The 17142-nt window shown below is 38.2% G+C and overlaps 1 protein-coding gene across 1 annotated transcript in view; it reads right to left on the reverse strand.

Moving 5' to 3' along the window:
* The window catches only part of ZNF804B (zinc finger protein 804B), a 503497-nt gene that overhangs the window by 83970 nt on the left and 402385 nt on the right, over positions 1–17142 (reverse strand). Inside the window, exon 2 of the mRNA XM_032875699.1 lies at positions 15446–15589. Coding sequence (XP_032731590.1) covers positions 15446–15589 — 144 coding nt within the window. The remainder of the gene's footprint in view (positions 1–15445; positions 15590–17142) is intronic.

Consider the following 17142-nt stretch of genomic DNA (forward strand, 5'->3'; position numbering starts at 1 on the left):
CTTAGAAAGCAGACCTTGTACAATATGTCTCAATCTGCCTTACTGAGCACTTAATGTATGCTAGGCCCTGGGTTAAGATTTTCATGTATTTTTTCATTAATTGTCACTCTGAAAAATAGAGTTTGGTTCTATATTACTAAGAAACAAAAAACATATTGGACTACAGAGGAAGGAAGGAAGGGAGGAAAGAAGGGAGGGAGGGAGGAAGGATGATAGAAAGGAGGGAGGTAGGGAGGAAGGAAGGAAGAGAAAGGGAGGGAGGGAGGATATGCAATGGAGCAGACAAGGCAGACCAACTGCCAAGGGGAGAGCAACTGACAATAATCCACCAAACTTTTGCTAGAGAAGTAAAACTGGAGAAGTGGGGGTTGGGACTTGAAATAACAAAACCAGTTAAAATTTACAAAAGAGCAGACAGGCCAGGATATCCCCTAGCCTAGTCTGGCAGAAAATTGAGGCTTGCTCTCTGGAGATACTGAACCAGGTAGGATTTAGTCTTAGGAACATCTGATACAGCTTAGGGCTAAGCTATAAAACCATTTAAAATAAGAAGATTAGGTGGAAATTTGCATACAAGTGAGATTTCAAATTTCTTTTCTGTCCACAACTTCCAGAAGCTTCATAGATCTTGACACTTGGAGGTCACTTGATGAAAAAAAATAATTAAAAAAAAAATACTGCCCTGTCACATCACACTGAAGGTTGCCATCTGCCAAACTCAGCCCATACACATACATTTTCCAATCAAATTTTTGGTCCCTCAGTTATAAATAGGAATGTCAGGTAAATAGGCAAGAATTACAAAATATTGAGGAATGCCTCTAGCATGTGAACTGTAGATCAAACCAGATGTGCACTTGTTTGCTTTCTCTCTCATTCTGTCTCTATTTCCCCACACACATAAACACAAATACAATATGAAATAATATTCAGTAGAAAAATTAGAAGATGGCGGAGGAGTCAAGATGGCAGAGAAGTAGCAGGCTGAGATGACATCAGGCATCAGGAGATCAGCTAGATAGCTTATCAAACCATTCTGAACACCTACAAATCCAAAGGAGATCAAAGGGAAGAAGAGCAACAATTCTAGAAACAGAAAATCGACCACTTTCTGAAAGGTAGGACCAGCAGAGAAGTGAATCCAAAGCGACAGGAAGATAGACCATGGGGGGAGAGACCAGCTCCAGGCAAGCGGTGGAGCAATGGAGCACAAAATCAGAACTTTTAAAAGTCTGCTCCATTGAGGGACATCGCTCCAAAGGCTAAACTGGGGTGAAGCCCATGCGGGGACAGCGTGGCCTCAGGTCCCACAGGGTCACAGAAGGATTGGGGGTGTCTGAGTGTCACAGAGCTCGCAGGTTATTAGAGCGGGGAAGCTGGCTACAGAGACAGAGCTGAGGAGTGAGCTCTCAGCTTGGGGTCACCTTGAACCGTAATCCATGGCACAGGCCACTGCTCTGTGAGTGGGGTCTGCATAAGATCTGGGGAGAACCCCCCAGGAAGAGCTCAGGGATCTATGGGGTTCAGAGACTCCAGGCGGAGCTGTGCGCCAGAGACAGAGATGCTTGGTCACAAGCTGGGTGAGCTCAGAGCACAGCTGGAGGCCAGGGAGACGGGAGTGATTGAGCGCTTTTCTCTGAGGGCACACTGAGGAGTGGGACCCCGAGCTCTCAGCTCCTCCAGGTCGGAGATTGGGAGGCCGCCATTTTCATTCCTGTCCTCTGGAACTCTATAGAAAGCATTCAGGGAACAAAAGCTCCCAAAAGCGAACCCGAGCGGATTACTTAGCCTGGCCCCTGGTAAGGGCAGTGCAATTCCACCTCGGGCAAAGACACTTCAGAATCACTACAATAGGCCCCTCCCCCAGAAGATCAAGAAATCCAGCCAAGACCAAGTTCACTTACCAAAGAGAACAGTGGAATTCCAGAGGAGGAAAAAGCATAGCATAGGATTCATGGCTTTCTCCCCATGATTCTTTAGTCTTGCAAAGTTAATTAATTTTTTAATTTTATTTTTTTCTACTGCTAATTTTTTTTAAACTTTTACCCTTTCCTCTTTTTAATGATTTTTAACTAGTTTATCTTAAAAATACCTTTCATAAAAAAAAAAATCTTTTTTGAACCTTCATTATTATAGTTGTATTTTATCCTTCATTGTATCTAACTTTATTTTTTATATACACATAGGGTTTTTTCTTCTAAAAAATTTGGGGTACAACTCCTTCTAATAGATTAAAATACACCCTAAATCTAGCACTAGGCTTGTTCTAGTCTCCAGCCTGAGCAAATTCTCTCCACCTTCTTTTTCTTTATTCTCCTAACCAAATTACCTTATCAACTCCTTTTTTTAGAAATTAAAAAAATTTTTTTTTTATCTTTATAGTCATATTCCATCCCTTCATTGTGTTTACCTTTATATATGTTTTTCATTCTTTAAAATTTTGGGAGGTAGTTTCTTCTAAGAGACCAAAATACTCCCAAAACTAAGTGGGTGACCCTGTTCTAGTCACCAGTCTAATATATATATGCATGTGTATATTCATACACACACACACACACACACACACACACACACACACATATTTTTTTCTTTATTTGTTTTCTTTTTTTAATTTTTTTTTTCTGAACTTTTTTTTTTTTTAAGATTTTATTTATTCATTTGACAGACAGAGATCACAAGTAGGCAGAGAGAGGCAGGCAGAGAGAGAGAGGAGGAAGCAGGATCCCCGTGGAGCAGAGAGCCCGATGTGGGGCTCGATCCCAGGACACTGGGATCATGACCTGAGCCGAAGGCAGAGGCTTTAACCCACTGAGCCACCCAGGCGCCCCTCTGAACTTCTTTTAACCCCCTTTCTCCCCACCATGATTTGGAGTCTTTTCTGATTTGGTTAAAGCACATTTTTCCTGGGGTCTTTGCCACCCTTTTAGTATTTTATTTGCTCCTTCATATATTCTTATCTGGACAAAATGAAAAGGAGGAAAAACTCACCTCAAAAAAAAAAAAAAAAAAAGAACAAGAGGCAGTACCAAAGGCTAGGGACCTAATCAATACAGACATGGGTAATATGTCAGATCTAGAGTTCAGAATGTTGATTTTCAAGGTTCTAGCCGGGCTCGAAAAAGGCATGGAAGATATTAGAGAAACCCTCTCGGGAGATATAAAAGCCCTTTCTGGAGATATAAGAGAACTAAAATCTAACCAAGTTGAAATAAAAAAATCTATTAATGAGGTACAATAAAAAATGGAGGCTCTTACTGCTAGGATAAATGAAGCAAAAGATAGAATTAGCAATATAGAAGACCAAATGACAGAGAATAAAGAAGCTGAGCAAAAGAGAGACAAACAACTACTGGACTACGAGGGGAGAATTCAAGAGATAAGTGATAACATAAAACGAAACAACATTAGAATAATTGGGATTCCAGAAGAAGAAGAAAGACAGAGGGGAGCAGAAGGTATATTGGAGAGAATTATTGAGAGAATTTCCCTAATAAGGCAAAGGGAACAAGCATCAAAATCCAGCAGGTGCAGAGAATCCCCCTCAAAATCAATAAGAATAGGTCCACACGCCGTCACATAATAGTAAAATTTACAAGTCTTAGTGACAAAGAGAAGATCCTGAAAGCAGCCTGGGAAAAGAAGTCTGCAACATACAATGGTAAAAATATTAGATTGGCAGCGGACTTATCCACAGAGACCTGGCAGGCCAGAAAGAACTGGCATGATATATTCAGAGCAGTAATGAGAAAAACATGCAGCCAAGAATTCTATATGCAGCTAGGCTATCATTGAAAATAGGAGAGATAAAAAGCTTCCCAGACAAACAAAAACTGAAAGAATTTGCAAACACCAAACCAGCTCTACAGGAAATATTGAAAGGGGTTCTCTAAGCAAAGAGACACCCTAAAAGTAGTAGACCAGAAAGGAACAGAGACAATATACAGTAACAGTCACCGTACAGGCAATACAATGGCACTAAATTCATATCTTTCAATAGTTACCCTGAATGTAAATGGGCTAAAGCCCCAATCAAAAGACATAGGGTATCAGAATGGATAAAAAAACAAAACCCATCAATACACTGCCTACAAGAAACCTGGTTGAAAAATAAATCAGGAATGAGAGTAGAATAAACACATTTACATTTACTGATAGACATGGGCCCCCAATTTTTACCTTGTGTGTGTAGAAACCTTGTAGAGACTAGGTTCTACCAAAAGGAGGAAATAAGACATGGGAAGTCATGAGATCAAGGAAATGAGAAATACAATCTTGGAAAGAAGCAAAAGCGGTCACAAGATGATGATAAGAAGCACAATAGCTGTGCAGCGGGAGTGGAGTGCAATCTACTTGGACGGCAGCCAAAAGACAGAGGAGTCTACCGCACATTTCTCTAAAATAAGAAGGAAAAAAAAACACAACTGATCTATTGCCCCATGTATCTAATGTTTTTTAAATCAAGACTTTGTTATTACATATGGTAGACAGTTCAGAGATAAATTAGTAATAGCCATTGACATAAAACTGAGCAAATATAAGACTTAGGCAATTTCTAACTCCAGGAGAAAAGAGCTGTATAAGAAAGAAAACATAATCATAAGGTAATCATAGCACCTATGAAGCTTCAATGAAAAAACAATTTACAAGTCACAATGATATAAATTCTGGGTATTGACTTAACAACACAATAAAATATAAATCTTTATGGAATGACAAGATATAAGTGAAAATGTGTGAAGGCAGAATAATATGTATAATACAATCACATTTTCTGTTTACATTATATACAAAAATTTATGATTCGATGTAAATGTTTAGAAACTTATCTAAAAAGATAGGGACCAAATTGTTGCTATATACTTTTACTTATTGTTTTCTACTTCTGTGATCTTTAATTTTTGTTGTTTTTTTATTCGTTTGTTTGGGATTTTTTTTGTTTGTTTATTTATTTTAGAGAGAGTGGGTGGGGGAGGGACAGAGACAAAGGGAGAAAGAGTCTTATGTAAACTCCATGTTGAGTGTCGAACCCGACATGGGGCTTGATCTTATGACCCTGCGATCATGAGCTGAGCCAAAACCAAAAGTCAGGTGCTTAACCAATTGTACTACCCAGACCCCCATTTTTTTTTTTTTAAAGATTTTATTTATTTATTTGACAGAGAGATCACAAGTAGGCAGAGAGGCAGGCAGAGAGAGAAGGAGGAAGCAGGCTCCCCACTGAGCAAAGAGCCTGATGCGGGGCTCGATCCCAAGACCCTGGGATCATGACCCAAGCCAAAGGCAGAAGCTTTAACCCACTGAGACACCCAGGCACCCCTTCATTTTTAATTTTTGATATAAATAAGTATTCATGGGTACCTGTGAGGCTCAATTGGTTAAATGCCTGCCTTTGGCTCAGGTCATGATCTCAGGGTCCTGAGACTGAGTCCTGTTGCAGGCTTCCTGATCAGTAGGGAGTCTGCTCTTTCCTCTTCCTCTGCCCCTCCTCCCTGCTTGTGCTCTCTCTCTTTCTCAAATAAATAATTTTTTTAAATTCTTTGAAAAATATTCAAGCATTCCTTTTAGAAATTAAATTTTGTGTGAAATATAAATCCAAAACACAATTTTAATTTTTACATAGTAGTCCACTCTATATGTATCATAATTTAGTCGTTTTTTTCATTGTATGTTTAGAATGCTTCCAGTATTTTTCTATTTTAAACATCCTTATGCATAAATCTTGAAATTCATTTGATTATTTTTCTAGAATACATGCCAGATGGAATTGTTGATAGAAAATTCCCATTTTAAAGCTTTTGATAAATAATCCAAACTGAACATCAAAAGACTAAAACACTCTATATCCTCACAAGGAAGGTTTGACAGTATTTATTTTCTCACATCTTGTCAACAGAGGGTAGTAACATTCTTTTATCATATTTGACAACCTTAAAAAAAAACTCTCCAAGTTTGTGTTTAGTTGATTATTAGTGATGTAGACCATGTGTTCATGTGTTTCAAGGCACTGACAATCTTTTGAATGCACCCTTTCTCACACTTTCTCTCATTGTCACTGGTACAGAGGGTCTGATCATCTCTCGTGGGTCTTAGCCTCATATCTGATCACAGAGCTAAGCTCTTTCCTTTTGTACCATCCCTTAAACTGCTTCTAGGTTTATTTTGTTAAATCACAAATCTGATCGTTTCATTTGCTTGCTTAGAAGCCCTTGAAGACTAGCAATTTTCTACAGAATAACATCTAAAATTCTTAAAGGGGGACACCACATCAGCATTTATATGAGCTCAAATATTTTCTAAATTATAAAAAGGGTTTTTCATGACAACTTTATTTCAGTAATTACAAATAACTTGGGACTGGCGGAGGGGGGGTTCCCATCTTATTTACTACAACATTTACCTTTCTCTATTTAAGAAGTGATTAAGGAGTGACATCACCAAGATGGTAATTAAAGTTGTTCCTGATTTTCCTCCCCTTTACAAGAAAAACAGTTAGTAACGATTTAAAAACAAGATACCACAAAGAGAATCCTGGAAAATGGGAGTGAGGATGAAGTGCCCTCCACACCTCAGAGACCAAGCTGACCACATTATAAGAAGAGAAGCAGCTACACCTTGACTATATGCCCCTCCCCCAGTCCAGTGAAGCACCACGTGGAGAGATCTCCCCCGAGCCTCTGGTTCCTCCAAGGGGGAAGGAGAACCTGGGAGGGACAACCAGCACCCACAGCATTATTGGTCACTAACGAGAGCCCCAAATCTGATCTGGCACTGCAGGTACTGCAGGGGAATGTGTGGGCTCAGCTACTAGGAATGTGAGAGGGGCTTGCAACAACCAGCACATAAGTCTTGGCGGACCCAGTTGAAACGTCCAAGAAGTAACCCAAAACTAGTGTCTTTGCTCATTTGTAGCACCAGCTCAGTGCTATAATCTGGCCAGGGAACTCTGTGGGGTGCAAGTCTTCCTGATGTGCATCCTCAAAATGCGGAATTTTGCTGGTCCTAGACCTGGTTTGCCCAATCCAGGCAGGGAACTGAGTCACATCCTCACTGTTTGTACAGAGTGTCTCCAGGTTCCACCTGACCACAGGGAATGGCCACAACTCCCTGACACTGTATGGCCCAGTGATGCTTGAGCAGAGGTATTTGGCCAGAATTGAGAGCCCCCATATCAAACCCAGTACAGGGCATACGGGCAGAGGGATTAATTCATAGCCAAGGCTGAGGATACTCCCTGCTCTTCTCAATGGGAAAGCTTGTTCAAGAAATTTAGAGTTGCCTGAAGCAAGCCCTTCCCTGCCCACCCAGGCAAGGGAGCTGAGACACAATTCTACTGCTAGAAGAAAACAGGAGGAAAGCTCCTTGACATGGCTTTTGGCAATGATTTCTTTGATATGACACCAAAAACACACGCAGCAAAATAAATGAATAAATAAATGTGTAAGTAAGTAAGTAAGTGGGACTAAATGACACTAAAGTACTTCTGCACAGCAAAAGAAACCATCAACAAAGTGAATAGACAACCTATGGAATGGTAAAAAATATTTGCAAACCATATATCTGATAAAAGGTTAATATCCAAAATATATAAAGAACTGATACAACTCAATAGCAAAAGAACCCAAATAACTCAATTTAAAAGTGCACCAATGGGCACCCTGGTGGCTCCATTGGTTGAGCGTCTGCCTTCAGCTCAGGTCATGATCTCTGGGTCCTGGGATCAAGTCCCACATCAGGTTTCCTGCCCCGCAGGGAGCCTGCTTCTCTTTCTCTCCCTCTGCCCCTCCCCTACTCATTCTCTTTCTTTCTCTCTCTCTCTAATAAATAAATTAAAAAAATATGCACCAAGGACCTGACTAGACCTTTTTCCAAAGAATGTATGCAAAAGTCTCAACATCCTTAGATAGTAGGGAAATGTAGATTAAAACCACAGTGAGATACCATCTTATGCCTGTTAAAATGTCCATCACCAAAAAGACAAGAGGTAACAAATGTTGGTGTGGATGTAGAGAAAAGCAAACCTTTGTATACAGTTGGTGGAATTGTAAATTGTTGTAGCCACTAAGGAAAACAGTGTGGAGGATCCTTAAAAAGTTAAAAATAACACTACCATATGACCCAGCAATGCCAGGTCAGGAATAATATATTAAAAAACACAAACTCAAAAGATAACTGCACTCCCAAGATCATAGAAATATTATTTATAATAGTCAAGACACAGATACAACTTAAATATCCATGGACATTACATAATGGAATATTATTTTGGCACCAAAATGAAAAATTCCTACCACTTCTGATGTGGATGAAACTTGAAGGTATTACACTAAGTGAAATAAGTCAGAAAAAGACAAATATTGTATGATCTCACTTATATGTTAAATCTGAAAGCTAGAAAGATAGAAAGAAAGAAGGCAGGAAATTAAGAAAGATAGATCAGAGTTGCAGTTACCAGATGTGGAACGGGGGAGAGGAGATTGGAGGAAGATGGTCAAGAGGTATAAAAGTTGTAAGATAAATAGATACTAGAGATATAATGTACATGATAACTATAGCTAATGCTGCTATACAATACATATAATAGGGGCACCTGGGTGGCTCAGTGGGTGAAAGCCTGTGCCTTCGGCTCAGGTCATGATCCCAGGGTCTGGGGATCAAGCCCCACATTGGGCTCTCTGCTCAGCAGGGAGCCTGCTTCCTGCCTTTCTGCCTACTTGTGATCTCTGTCAAATAAATAAATAAAATCTTTAAAAAAAGAAAGAAAGAAAAACTGCTAAAAGAGTAAATCCTAGGAGTTCTCATCATAAAGAAACATTTTTTCCTCTTGTAATCATTTCACAATATATGTAAATCAAACCGTCATGCTATATACCATAAATTTAGACATTAATATATGTCAATTATTTCTCAAAAAGACTGGGAAAAAGGAAGTAATTAATCAATGGTGGATGAATATACTAATGTAGGTGAGAGGGGCATGGTCAATTACAGGAACTTATTCTGTTACTCATTCTTTTTAAAACATATTTATAAAATCATTACTATTGGGGTGCCTGGGTGTCTCTGCCATTAATTGCCTGCCTTTGGCTCAAGTCATGATCCCAGGGTCCTTGGGGTCCTTGGGGTCCTTGGGGTCCTTGGATTGAGCCCCACGTTGGGCTCCCTGCTTAGCGGGAAACCTGTTTCTCCCTCTCTCACTCCTTCTGCTTGTGTTCCCTCTCTCACTGTGTCTCTTTCGGTCAAATAAATAAAATCTTAAAAAAAAAAAAATCATTACTATGTGCCAGACACAGCTGTACATTTGAGAGAGACAGAGGTACATGGCCAATAGAACCAACAGTCCTCTGCTAATCTCTTTGTGGAACTAATGGCAGGCAAGAGGGGAGAGGGTTAAAAAAGTCAAAAGGAAAAAAAAAATGTTTTTACAGAGTAATAAGCAATGGTGTGCTGATATACCAACACTCTGGAAAAATGAAACAAAATCCAACAAGCGCTGTTTGTAGTGCCTGGAGATTTCCCATCACACACCATGGCTGATTTCAGGCTACTATGTTTTAAGAACCACCTCACAGACTTCTTATCTGTGGAACAAGTGGCTCTGGAGAGCCAGTATAAGTCCAGCCCGACCACCACCGAGTGCCGACAAGGTATTAAGACTTGGAGAACTGACAACTGGCCACTTGAGGTAGGGCGCGAAGGAGAGAGCCCTAGAGAAGGGGACACTGAGCTACCACACAAACACAGAAGAAGAACCAGGAAGTTGAGGGTCAGATGGAAGAGCACTGCAGAGAGATATATGCCAAATGCCTTAAGGTAGGAAAGTACTTGGCACACCTAGGATACAGCAAGAGCCAGAATATAGATTTTTAATTTATGTTTCCGTCAGGAGACAACCTTAAGATCAAAAAGCCTCTTAGCCAGGGTGAGAGCAGCATTTTAGCAACACTAACTGATGAGTCGGAACCCAAGATCAACTCTGGGTCTTTTGTATTTTTTTTGCTGATGGAGTTTCCAGTTGCTGCTGGCTGATTCCAGGGGGTGGGCAGTGGGGGCAGTGAGGAATATATAGTCCAGAAACCTGGGTTTATAGAATGCAAAATATAAATGGAGATAAGTAGTATTTAACTTTTACCAACAAATATGTTTCTGAGAATTTCCATTCTAGTTGGTTGAGTTTATATTTCTTCAATCTTGCCAATCCTACAAATTAACCAGAACTTGAAGTTTTGTTGATACGTTAAGAGGGCTAGTAACTTAAACATACTATGCTGAAATATATTATTAGGCTAATTTGGGCAGTATCTGGAGAAAATATAAATTTTATTGTAGGAATAAAGCAAGGTGTAATTGGACTGAATTTCTCTAGCAGTTTTGGGTGTCTTTTCCTCTTGGAGACAAGATAGCAAAGATGACTCTGTTCTGTTATTTTATCCTGTGCAGGTAGAGCTGGGGAGAATCCAAAACAATATTTTAAGAATGAATCAGTTGGAGTTCAAATTCAGGTTTGACAAGTGAACAGCTCCTCCTGAGTGAAAATAAATCCAATTGTGAAGCAAACGAAGATTAGGAGGATTAAATGTCACATGTGGAGGATCTAAAAGTGGATTTGTTTTTTATTATTGAAGATATTTTTATGGGTTATTTGTATGGGGATCAGGCTCCTTTGTTTTTTTTTCTAAATTGAGATGGGCCAGGATGTCTCTGGGGCAGGAGAGATTTTTGCTGCATCTGAAGACATGTGGTTTTCATTTCCGTATTATACACTTGCAGCTCACCATCTTGAGAAAGGAATTATGACTTGTAGATAGTCTCACAAGGAATTAGTTGTTATTAACATGTTAGTTATATTAATAGTTACACCACTGACTTCCTCCAAGAAAGTGTAATTTGTATATATATTCCAATTGTTTAGTGGCAATGTTCAATATTTACATGGAATTATAAGAAGTTCAAAGCAATAGTGAACACAACTGAGTTATTTCCAAAAATGTGAGTTCTATGAGAGTTGGGCTGTCAAAACTAGAAACTAATTTTCCCCTTGTTGAATAAATAATAAAAGATCAGCTTTTTTACTGATACGCTATCCTTCTCTACCAATAATACCAAGAAATATCTTAATTTTTGATCAAATTATAGAAAAATAATATAAGATGCCCAATGGAATTAATGAAAAGCTATGAATCTCAGACTATTTTACTTTATTCTTTAAAATTATGTATTGACTTACTTCTTTAGACTTACAATATACCTCTGAATAATAATAATCTTTATAATAAAATAACACGATACTGCTATTTAGATATAAGACAATATAAAAGCTTTAGAAATCACTTACTAAACTGAAAGATCCTAAATAATTATAAGAATTCAGATTCTCCTGTTTCCAGCTCTCTGCTGTTCTATTAATGAATGACAGAATTAATTTCATGTGAATTTAGATTCACTTCAGAGTGTACCCAAAAGACCATCTTGTTGGAAGTTCAACAGAAGAGGCCAGATATTTTGTCTGAACCCACATGGAAAATAAAATTATAGAAGCTATTCATATTACTCAGACCAAAAAATACTCTCAGCCAAATCCTCACCACTATCATTATAATCATCCTCACAATCAAGAGGAGCCCTTACTGAAGCAAGAAGCAAATAGACATATTTAGCTTTGGAATTTAAAAAAAAAAAAAGACTTGCATGTTTTACTTTAGTGCATACTTCCTTTTTCTGTACATAAAATTCAGTTTCATTTAAAAGGGAAATTGTAAACTCAGCTTCATTTAAAATTCAAGTTATTGTCAAAATTTTGGGCTAAAAGAAATCTTCAGATGAAAGTGTTTGAACATTACCCAAGAAAGCAGTCTTCTAAGGTCTACCACAAACTTTATTATTCCATTGTTTTCCAAAGTGGGCAGCTTGGACAAAATTCTGCACAATGTTAATAGATTTTGATCAAAGAGAATTTGGAAAATGCTGTTAATTCCGCTTACCATGAGACTTCAGCTCTTTGAATATCTAGATATAAATTGTCAATCTATTCATTAAATACGCAGGAGCATATGTTGAAATACAGCCACGAAATGGGAGGGCATCCCAGGCAGAGGGAAGATTATGAGCCAAGATGAGCAGGTGGGAAAGCATAAGGCATCTTTTGAGAAACTGTAGGGAAATTCTGGAGTTGCAGGAGATAAATCTGGAAATGGAAGGAAGAGCCAGACTGTGGACGTTTTGAATTGACAGACTAAGTAGCTCAGACTTTTGAAAAAGTCAGTCATCACACATTGAATGTGGTAGTTTAGGAAGATTAATTCAGCCATTAAGTGGATAGCCTGGTTTGGAGGAGGGAAAATACTGGAGGTGGGGAGTCCAGTTCAAAGGTCCTAGCAGATTCAACAGTGAGATTAAACATGAATGGTGAAAAGAGATTGCAAAATGAAGAATGAGAGCAAGATCTATTGCAAAAGAAGAATGAGAGAAATGAAATACAGTTTCAAGGATTTTTAAAGAGCTCCTCATGATAATGACGGTGACTTTAGCGGCCATAGTGAATCTCTGGCAGTTTCTCTGTGCTCCGGTCATGCTTTATAACTGCCGTATGTCCTGATAGAGGTTTTCTATCAGACAGGCCCTACCATCCTTGACTGTGTGGTTGATTTATATTCATTCTTAAAAAATTCCAGCTCACTTGTCTTTTCTTCTTTCTTAAATCAGTTTTGTAGGTTTTCTTGGTATCTTAGGTATGTAATTTCTAGAACTCTTAAATCAATGTATTTTAAAGATGGGTTGACAGGTCTGTCTCCCCAGTTAGAATGCAGGCTCCTGGAAGTCAGAGACCAAATTGGCCCATTTTTCACAAGTAGCACAATAGCACATATTTGAAACTCAATCACTATTTGGTGAAGGAACATACCAAGGAATATTAAAATGCTGGTAAACCTACAGAAAAAGAAAGAAAGAAAGAAAGAAAAAAAGAAAGAAAGAAAGAAAGAAAGAAAGAAAGAAAGCAAGCAAGCAGGCACAGATGAAATAAAAGAATTGAGGAAGGTGGTTTTTTCAACACGTTGGAAAGTCAATGGAAATAAGACTGAAGAAATTAATAAAAAGGGAAAGTGATCAGGCACAATTTCAGAGTATAAGGGAGGCTATGGCACATCAGTCAGATGTGGAGAATTCATCCCCTTCATAGTCCAAATACTTTCGACAGTTTGAAAAGATGCCCTATGCTCTTCTATTTCCTTGCCTTCGATTCTTGTGTTTCCACGTGAAGGATGCCATCCCATCCCATCCCATCCCATCCCATCCCATCGACTTAAGCATGTTTGGGTACAGATCAACTGTAGCTATCCCATGAGAACCTTCTCTGGTTATTTATATACTATATCTATATATACACGGAGAATTTGTATATATGCGGCCTAAGACCACCTACATAAAATCCTCTGTGAGTGATTCTTATAGGGAATTATAAGGATTTCTCGTTATAGATATAGTTCACTAATAGATGACAAGAAGATGATAGAATTAGAATCATCATTTTACAACTCCAAATGAAGTAAGGGATTTAAACAAATGATCATCTATGACTACAGAAACCATTAGTGGAAAAATGTAAGTGATGGACTTGATGGGTGGATCACACTGGTAGCATCTAAACCCATTTCCCAAACTTACAGTCCTAAAAATAGAGACAACTAGACATCATATGCCTCTTCATGGAAGGATACAAAATGCCTTGTGATATATTTTTGCCAAGGAAAAAAATATGAACTGGAACTTGTTCAGATCTCTCCGTGTAACAATCAGTTTAAAAGAAACACAGAAGACAGAGAAAATGAAAAAAGACAACACTGGGTTGCATTCAGCAAAACCCTGAATACATCCAGTTTTTTCAGCAGATAAATTGCAAGAGGTCAAATGTAAAGAGGGACTGGAAAACCTATAGTTTAAATATATATTAAAAGAAACTTAAAGACGTGTCAACCAAAAGTGTGGATGTTTTTGGAGCCTGATTTTAAGAAACCCAAATTTAAAAATCATTTATGAGACAACTAAAGAAACAAGATCACCAACTGATATGAAGATACTACTGTTACTTTTTAGGTCTTATAGAGGATATGTTGTTAAGCACCATTGTCCATCTCGAAACAAGTTTAGGAAAAATAACATGACGTCTGGAATTTACTTAAAAATAATACATGGTGGTGGGGGGTGGGGGCAGAAAGGAGATCAGAGTTGGAGTTGGATCATAGCCTCATAGTTCAGTTTTAAATATCCTTGCAAAATTCCATGATGTGTGATTTTAAAATGCAAGTTCTTGGGCCCCCACAGAACTATTGAATTACAATTCCCAAATGAGAGTCTGGGCATCTGTGTTATTAAGTTCCAAAGTGATTATGATGCACAGTAAGATTTAGGAATCACAGTCCTAAAACAGTTTATTTCATGTCCTTGCTCTTGTCTGAGAAATACGACCAATTATAGATACACACTATGTCTTTAAAGATAGAAACCGATTCCTTGCATCTCTCAAGGCCAAATATTTTGGACGCAGTCAGTAAATACTGGCATTGTTAGTCAAAATATTTATTGTTGTTTATTCTGAATAAATATTTTAGGTCTAGATTATACAAGACTTACCCACACATTCCAAGATATCAGGTCCATTCAGCATCAGGAATGTGCACCTCCTCATAGCTGTTAGCAATAATCCTCTGGCCAGGTGGGATTTCTGTCTTAGGGGTATTTAACACTCCCAATTCATAAGTGGCCAATATCTCCATACCTCATGCAACAAGGTTAAAAATCTAACAGGATAAGATTAACAGCCTCCTCTTTCATGGAGAGTTGGTAATAGAGAATATTAGCAGCCGTGTATAAAATATCTCAACTGATTATGTATATATATGGTCTCTTTAGAAGAAGGAATGAAGCATTTCTATCTGAATTACCACACAACTTAGCCTCCCTGAAATTTGTTTGTTTGTTCATTTGCAGTGGTTCATCTATCAAGTAACCATTTTGACTCTCTTAAGAGGGTATTCTTAATTACTTTTCCCACAGTCCTAGGATTCCCTAAACCTCAGAAGTTTTGAAAGAACCCTATAATCGATTCTGCCCAGTGTTCTGGTTCTGCCACTGACTAGTAAGTTGGTTTTAAATAGGACACTCTTTTTATTGGGTTCAGTTTTCCCCATATGTATAATTCTCAAATAAGTATCAGTCTACTTTTAGACCATCTTTAAATTCACCTATGGGCTTAAGATACTTCTAGGAAAAAATATTTCACCTGACCTTTAAACAGAAAACAACCTTTCAAGAAAAATAGTAAATAAATAAATAAATAAATAAATAGTTTCACCTCTGTATCTTAGATGACAGTACATAAGGCCAAATACATACATTCTATTCTGAAGGTAGAAATCTAGGAATGAGAAGTATTTCCCCCACTTTGGCTTACCTGCTTATGAGCGTGATCGTAAGAATTAATATGATTGTCAAACTCCTGGTGCTTGTGATACTGCTTGTCACATAATTCACAGTAAAAGTTTGCCTTTACATCTTCCAAGGCTTTTGCTGTAGACTTCTCCTTTTCTGGAAAATCCTTTAAAGAAGGCAAACAGGTTGGTTATATTTCTCTCTAATAGCATAACCAGATCTCATATTAATCAAGCTGTTATTTAATTTTTCTGTGACTGAAAGAATACGGTGAGGCTCATCAGTGTTTGGAAATTCATGGCACTCTGGAAATAACTTTCAGTTCAGCCTTATTCCTAACTTATCAACAAACACTTAATGAATTCTCTCAAAGAAGCAGAACACTGGGGCATCTGCATGGCTCAGTTGCTTACGCGACTCTTGTTTTGGGCTCAGGTCATGATCTCATGAGTCATGGGATCGAACCCCAGGTTTGGGCTCCCCATTCAGGGACAGTGTGCTTGAAAATTCTCTCCTGCCACTCTCCCAACTTGCATGCTTGCACTCTCTCCCCGCCTCTCTCTCAAATAAATAAATAAATCTTTAAAAAAAGACAAAAAAAAAAAACCATAACTGCAGTCTGCTCATTCTCTTTCAATCCATCCATTTTCAGATTGTGGTTCTGCTGACTCACCACCATTTCCTCTGCCAGTCCAACGACCAATCTCAAACACAAGCTGCCACTATATCCTTGGAGCACCTATTACTATGAGGTCTCTACTGTAATATTTACTAGGGACATTGATTACATTGTTTTATATCCTTCATCTACTGCTTCATGTATTTTAGCCTCACTGAAATTTTCAGTGTTGGGACTTGCTATTCTCGGCACACAAAGTCTATTCCCCCTAGTTAAATTAGTGAGCTCTTACTCCTTCCCCAACACCAGCTCTTTGTTCCCTCTGGAACGCTTTCCCATGATTTTGCCAGGAGGATGAAGCCTCCATTTTGTTGCTTGTTACCAAACACATCTATGACCATTCATAAACATTTCTTCTTCAAATAATACCCCACATATTTCTGTGTTCCATACAATGCCTTCTTCAGCCAACGATCTATCTACTCCATATAGTCTCCATGGGTGACCCTCATTCACACTACAGCTAGGTTCTTATTTATCTGTGGACTCTAACTCTGGGATAAGCTTCTTCTATAAGCTTCAGTTCATGCTAGATGCTGCCAATGGGTTTACCACATATTTTTCAAAACTATTACCCTTATAATTATGACTGTGCTCTATTTCAAAGAGAGTTCTGGCCACATAATTCCTCTGCTTAAACTCCTCCTGAGTAGGAGAGAATATAGTCACAGGTATTATAATAGCATTGTATGGTGGCAGATGGCAGCTATACTTGTGGTGAGCACGTATATAGGGATGTTGAATCGCTATGTTGTACACCTGAAACTAACGTAACATTGGGTGTCAGCTACACTTCAATTAAAAAATAATAATATAATCCTCTTGAATTCTCTCATTGCTTGTAGAATAATAGTGATGAACTACTAAGCATAAACTATGTGTCAGGTATTAAGCTAAGTATGTGATGAATTGTTTCATTTATTATTTCATTTATTCATTTATTATGAATTATTTCATTTATTATCCATTTATTCCTCAAATCAACCTTATAAAATAAGTTCTTTCTTTAAAAAACTTGTAAGTTCTTTAAAAAGAGTTCT

This window comes from Lontra canadensis, unplaced genomic scaffold (assembly GCF_010015895.1).
Source record: "Lontra canadensis isolate GAN:19392208 unplaced genomic scaffold, GSC_riverotter_1.0 scaffold2, whole genome shotgun sequence".
In the NCBI taxonomy this organism is placed as follows: Eukaryota; Metazoa; Chordata; class Mammalia; order Carnivora; family Mustelidae; genus Lontra; species Lontra canadensis.